The 6,403-nt window shown below is 45.4% G+C and overlaps 1 protein-coding gene across 8 annotated transcripts; it reads right to left on the bottom strand.

Annotated features, from left to right (window-relative positions):
* Window positions 1–223: 223 nt before the first annotated feature.
* prpf38b (pre-mRNA processing factor 38B) lies at window positions 224–6,365 on the bottom strand. 8 transcript variants are annotated; one of them, XM_076293826.1, is made up of 7 exons: window positions 5,872–6,365; window positions 4,957–5,035; window positions 4,701–4,787; window positions 4,444–4,518; window positions 3,386–3,648; window positions 2,719–2,951; window positions 224–1,515 (listed from the first exon to the last, which is right to left on the bottom strand). In XM_076293826.1, exons 1-7 carry the CDS (start codon window positions 6,088–6,090, stop codon window positions 753–755), a joined length of 1,719 nt encoding a protein of 572 aa, XP_076149941.1. In that variant the 5' UTR covers window positions 6,091–6,365; the 3' UTR covers window positions 224–752. The 8 variants fall into 8 exon arrangements, with proteins under 8 accessions (XP_076149941.1, XP_076149943.1, XP_076149944.1 ...); XM_076293828.1 differs by having other exon boundaries at window positions 3,590–3,648; XM_076293829.1 differs by lacking the exon at window positions 3,386–3,648 and having other exon boundaries at window positions 4,458–4,518; window positions 4,636–4,787; window positions 4,967–5,035.
* Between the last annotated feature and the right edge of the window lie 38 nt (window positions 6,366–6,403).

The raw sequence follows: 6,403 nt of genomic DNA, 5'->3' as shown, positions 1-6,403 counted from the left end.
ATTCCAGTGTGAAGACACCTCTTATTTTGTATATTAACCAATTAAATTAAATGTAAAACATGAAATAAACTTTCTACCACTTCCAATGTCTGCATACAAATAGCACCAAAAATCTGATGCATGTTTTGAATGGCTCCCACTCACCAAGTTCTTCCAAGTTGTCGACTTGCTCTTCCAAAAAAAGAGGCAATTAATATTATTCATGTCCACTTTAACAGACTAATTTCCCCTTTCATAAAAGTTTTTTTATTAGAAAAAGAAATGCCACAGAGCAATGAACCAAACACAACACAATTTCAGCACAGCTCAGTGCATGGTACAAATTTGTGGTCGCTCCGTACAATTTAAAACATTCTCAGAACTTTATGTACAAAGCACATCAGAGGATTGTTGAAAACAATAGAAATAAAATCATGACAATTACAAAGAAAAAAAAACAAGCTTTTTTTTTTGTTCTCCATTCAGAGCTCTTGTGCTGGGGAGGAGACTACAGGGAGGCATCTACAGAGGCACAACAGTAAGGGGACCAGGAAGAGAACAAGGTCCCCTGCTGCACAAAACCTTTTTTTGTCCTTCTCTTTAGCTTTTACCGTCTTTAGTCATGGGGGAGGAAATTTGACACAGAAAGATAACAAGGGGAAAAAAGAAATGGAGAAAAAATAAAAATAAAAAAGGTTGTTGAGAAGAGCTGGCCAACTGAGGTGAAGTGGGTCGAGGGTTTGGGCAGGACTGGGGGGTGGGTGGGGTCTTCATCAAGGTGAGCCGTCGTCACGGCGATCTGGGCTTTGGCTGCGCCTGCTGCGTGCGTCGCGCTCCTGGCTGCGGCTGCGTTTGTGCGACCGCTCCTTCTCGCGGCTCGGGCTGGCCTCCCTCTTCTTCCCGCGCTCCCGCTCCTCCGGCGGCTCGTGCCGGCTGTGGCTGCGGCTTCGCGAGCGTTTCTTGCTGGAGCGCTCGGCCTTGTGCCGGCGCTCCCTGCTGCGGCTGCGGCTCTTCTTGCTCTTCTTCTCCTTACTGTGGCGCGGCTTCTCCTCGCGCTCCTCCCGGTGCCGCCGCTCCTCCGCCTCCCCTTTGCTCCTCTTGTCTTTGGAGCGCTCCCGCTCTTTGTCCTTCTCCCTCTCCTTGTCCTTCTCTCGGTCCCGGTCCCGCTCTCGCTCGTGGTGGTGCTCGCGCTCCTTCCGCCGGCTGCGTTCGTTCTCCCCGTCGCGCTCTCGCTTCTCCCCGTCGCGCTCTCGCTCCTTCTCCTTGCGGTGTTCCCGGCTGGAGCTCCGCCGGTTGCGCCTCTCGGCGCTGCGCGAGCGCCTCCGCTCGTGGTCTCCCCGCTCCCTGTCTCGGTCCCGATCCCGGTCGCCGCGCTCTCGCTCTCCCCGGTCCCCGCGGTCTCGGTCCTTGCCCTCACGCTCCTTGCGCTGACGGTCGCGCTCGCGCTCCAGCTCGCGGTCGAAGCTGACGCCACGGCGCTCTCTCTGGTGGCTGCGGGATCGGCTGCGTTTGGGGGAGCCCCTGGGACTCGGAGTCCTGCAAGGAAACACATAGGACAGAGGACAAAAAGCAGCCAGTCAAAAGAGAGCAGTGACTGAAAAACTGGGATGGATCCGGTCACCTTTTAATATGCCCCCATTTGTACAGCATAACTAAGTGCTACTGTATATACATAACTGTGTCCAACACACCTCAGTTCAAACAATGATTTAATGTCTATTAAGACAGAAATAAGGAGCAGTGTCCCTCCGTCAAACAGCTAGATTGGAATAGACCAGCTGATTAAAGGAAAATTACAGTTTTTAGCACTTTAAAGACCTTTAAGGACCTCTGGTTTGTTTTGGATGAACTATAGTGGTGGACACCGAAATTTTGACGATTGGTCCTGTCTCGACTTTTCAGACTCGTTTTGAATCGCCTTTGACTGCTCAGGGTGGCTGCCAACAGGCATACTGTAGTAGGCTACGCAAACATGTCCTAAAACAACCCTTAACGTTCGTTTTCAAAACTGTGCAACTCACCGAGGGGGTTAGTGGTGTTCGTTGATGTTCCAAAACAAGTAGCGTAGCGAAATACAGTTTATGTCGTGTTTTATTTGGCATTTTGTAAAATCCCATTGATTTCTGTTGGAAGACTCATTGCACGTTGATATTACTGCGCCACCGTCTATGCTTCAGGTTCAAATATTGAGCGGAAGTTTATACACGGTTGTGAGGGTTCTGAATAAATAGTTCCACAATAGGCCTAGCAAATAAGACGGCTGAAAATCATACATTGCGCCGATATATTTGCTGTTAATAGTCAACGAACTCCACTAACCACTCGGTGAGTTGCACAGTTTTGAAAACTAACGTTAAGGGTTGTTTTAGGACATGTTTGAGTAGCCTACTACAGTATGCCTGTTGGCAGCCACCCTGAGCAGTCAAAGGCGATTCAAAACGAGTCAGAAAAGTCGAGACAGGACCAATCGTCAAAATTTCGGTGTCCACCACTCTAGTTCATCCAAAACAAACCAGAAAAGGGCCTTAAAGTGCTAAAAAACAGAATTTTCCTTTAAGAAGGAAGGGTGCTTTTGAACACTACTTTGAACAGTATCATTATATTTTTTTCCAAGAAATAATTTGACTTGTTTGTTCAAACACATACATTTCACAATGTTCAAGTCATTTCAAGTAACTTAAAGTTATAAGAGCTAATATCATCTAAAAGTGGGGTTTCTCAATTTGACACTTGACGCACTTTGAGCGCCTCCGTTCCCCCTGACGTGCTGACTCTCCCGCGGGTTCCTCGGCCTTCTCCTCCTTCTCTGGCTGCTTCCTGGGCCGCGCTTTGAGCTGCTGGTCGATCATCTTCTGCACGGGCACGGGGATGCGCGGGAACAGTGTGGAGAACCACTCCAGCTTGGTCAGGAAGGAGCGCAGCATCTCACCAATGGTCATGACGCAGCCCCCGCCGGCCTTCACGTCCAGCTCCTGTCAAGGCAAGCGCGACAAAAAGAATAAAGGAAATACTTTCAATGATGAAGCTTGACACACAACATAACTTTCAAGTTTACATCTTAGAAACAAAAACTTAAATTACACTGATTCGCTAAGCCCTCATTGCTTTTTCTTGGGGGAAAAAAAAAAACAAAAACAAAAAAAACTCGTATTTGTGATGACCAAATACTGACACTTCACCTCTGTTTTCATCTTGCTTAATACTGACACATATGCAACAATTACTATGCCTGGACATACTCAGGACATAGGTTGAATGAGAATGGACCCCCCCCCCCCTTTTTTGCATTTGTTTGTAAACATAACTAAGCCCAATCCTCTTTCGGGGGTGTTTACACTGCAGGCTCCCCAAAAATCGTCCCCCTGGGAAGAAACATGTATGTAACAATAAAAGTAGCCATCATTACACAATCATGCATGGGCTTCACATCTCTCTCAATCTCCTTTAGGCCAAAGGTCCACGGGAGGTGTGGGCTTGAGTGGGAAAGGTGGGGGGGGGGGGGTCTGGGGGGACCCGCAGTGCAAGCACTCCAGGGAGAGGAAGTGAGGCGTACACCACCAGCAACATGGAGACCAAGTCTGAATGGGTAGAACAGCCGCTTTGCACTCACACACGCAAACCAACTGTGTTGAGATACAATATCCAATTCACCTGCTGCGCAACGGCCATCTAAAGGAGAAAACATTGGAAATTAGCCGGGTGGGTGTGGATTTCAGGAGATGTGCTTAATATGCAAAGAAAATTAAACAAATAAAAACCAATGAGAGTAGGCCTGGTTGCACAGTGAGCCAAATGGTCAATGCATGAGAGGGCTAGAAATCCTATTATTTTGATCAACTGTTTGAAGCGGATAAATATAGGGGGCAAACATAGCTGCATTTTTAGACTTCAGTATCCCTACCACGTGTGAAATAGTAGGGCAGATTATACAGCTATCCAGGCAGGAAATTCTCACAAGACAGTGTTAAAGCACTGAATGTCAAAGATATCCTTTAGCTAGAATCATATTTTTAGCCATGTTAAATTAGTTCTATAATTTAGCCAATTAAAACATTTAGGTTAAAACGTGGTCTGAGTACTGATGATTGAAAAAAATCAAACAAACAAAAAATTTCAATGGGACAGTGCATTCATTTTGGTAATAAATCTAAATCAAGCAGGTGCAACGAGTCCTGAATACATCTCAGAATAAAGGACTAAAGAAATTAAGAAGAAAAAAAAAGAAAAAAAAATCATGGCATGCCTTTCAAACTTTCACTACTTCCAAGTCCTATGAATACTTACCCTGACAACCAGCATCAGAGCAGCTTTTTTGCCTATTCCACTCGCAACAAACTCATTAGGCCAAATGAATGCAAAGGTGAATATCAGCTATGTGCATCACAATACAAATAAGACTAGAATAAATCATAATCTCCATGCACTACTACAGCATCAACAGAATATAAATCTGTAAAGCATTACCCGTGTCCACATACCTCCTCATCATCAAGGAAACCGTCAAACCAATCCACAAGATCAGGAGGTGGCTGGGTGTACCTGTGACAGGAGGACAACAAGCATACTGTGAGAATGGACATCCAATAACAGTACTTCCATGATGAATGACTATAAGCATGTTTTAAGTTGTGGTAGACGAGTTAAGCAGATGCACACCTTATGTACATGAAGCCAAGAGCCCTGATGTAGGGAGAGTCAGTGTGTGTGATCAGGCCCATCACCTGCTTGCGGGTCAGCTTCAAAGTGAACAGCTTGTACAGCAGGCAGAAGGCCGTAGACACTATACCTCCGGTTCCAACGCCACGGACCTGCAGAACAGGAGAGTGTTTGGTGACTTGACATTTATCCTTTCCTTTTTGAGTTCTCTGCTTTAGAAAATAAACCAGATAAAGCATAGACTCTGTTGTGAGTCGTTCATGTTCTCAGCTCGTCACCTAGTCACACTCATGTGATGATTTAGGGTTCTGAGGCACGTACTTCTACTTACCCCGCCGCACATGCCAGTCTGGCCTGCGGTCTTTCTGCTGCCTTTCTCCCAAGGCTCCACATGTGTGACCTGCAGAAGACATGGTGATGGTTTAAGATTAGGGGTCATTAGCCTAATTCTATATATCCTTCTAAGTTCTGTAATGGGTGCTGCAAATGGCATCAGTATTTCCTGCAAGTCTGAGCCATGACCAGCCATACCATATGGGTCTACATCTATCCTATCCCCAAGCCAACCTGATGTCCAACTCTCAGAGTTTTTCTTATTGGTCATTATGCTGGAATTGATTTCTAACATCAGTTCTGTGGCCAATAGAGATGTGAAATTAGTAAAGCAAGATTACCACAACCATCCATGTTGTAATGTTACTTCCGCCGCAGTCTACATCATGTCCACAAATAGCATGGTTTGACATAAACGTAGCGCGAACATCATCTTTCTTTATAGCCAGGCACCTAGCTTATGTCAAATATTATTTTTAATTACCACATCTAAGTCAAATTGAACATTACCGCGTCCTATTTAAATGTGTCATTACAGAGGCAACAGACAACATCCCAAGACCAACGTTAATGTGACCAAAGACGTTAATGTTATCCAACATTTCACGTTAGCGCTCCGATGCGTTTGCTAGCAAGGCTGAATGTTAGCATGTGTTAGCCAACGATGAAAATGCTTGTTAGCGCTCTTTGCCACGAAGTGTCAACCATATAAAGAACAATCAGGCCCCCACTAGAAATGCTTAACACCAATATATCTCCGCCTGCATTACATTTATTACACATTATAATATTCATAAACATTATCATCACGAAGTAAAGTATGCAAGCATGCTAGCTAGTCAGATGATTCCTAATTGGAGGTAGTAGTTGCTAGTCGGCTAATGGCCATTTTCGATTCGTTACCTTGAAGTAGATTTCGTCCACAACCTCGTGGTACGTCTTAAGTTCATACAACTGAACCTTGAAATACGGAGATGAAAGCACATTCGTGAGGATCATGGGGTTCAAGTTCATTGTTTTTTCGTTGCCCCAAAGGGGCAACACATTCCCATGCTTCCCTGAGGCGGGTTTATTCACGGCCTGCTGTTGCTGCTGATTCCCGACAATTGCGTTGTTTGCCATAGCTGTGGCTATAGCTACCTCACTCGAGCGGCAATATGTGGGAAATTAGCAGAGTAGCTAGCAAAGCTAACTGCAGCTCACACAATCGAAATATTACAACTTAAACGCCATCAAATTACATTCGAGATCCATATATTATATTCAAAAAGTAACACGAGAAGACAAAAAAAAACAAAAAAACGTCCTCTCGGAACAAGACAACACCCGACAAATGATTTAAAACTCTGTGCGGGCTGAAACGATGTCTTCAATGAGCTGTCGAACAAGATGGCCAACGCGCCGCGCGCACTAATGTAGGAGAAACGGAAGGGGA

The sequence above is a fragment of the Alosa pseudoharengus genome, unplaced genomic scaffold (assembly GCF_046254945.1).
Source record: "Alosa pseudoharengus isolate Yale_2024_CS ecotype anadromous, Long Island Sound unplaced genomic scaffold, YU_APseudo_1.1 YU_APseudo_1.1_scf_2, whole genome shotgun sequence".
Classification (NCBI taxonomy): Eukaryota; Metazoa; Chordata; class Actinopteri; order Clupeiformes; family Clupeidae; genus Alosa; species Alosa pseudoharengus.
Note: the sequence above shows the minus strand (reverse complement) of the source record. Positions and strands in the feature narration are given on the sequence as shown.

Excerpts from the sequence above, each read along its gene's own strand:
- prpf38b (XM_076293826.1), bottom strand. The coding sequence starts at position 6,090 with ATGGCAAACAACGCAATTGTCGGGAATCAGCAGCAACAGCAGGCCGTG. Across the intron at positions 5,036-5,871 it reads TGGACGAAATCTACTTCAAG|GTCACACATGTGGAGCCTTG; the intron begins GTAACGAATCGA and ends TGTCTTCTGCAG. Across the intron at positions 2,952-3,385 it reads TGAAGCCCATGCATGATTGT|GAGCTGGACGTGAAGGCCGG; the intron begins GTAATGATGGCT and ends TTGCCTTGACAG.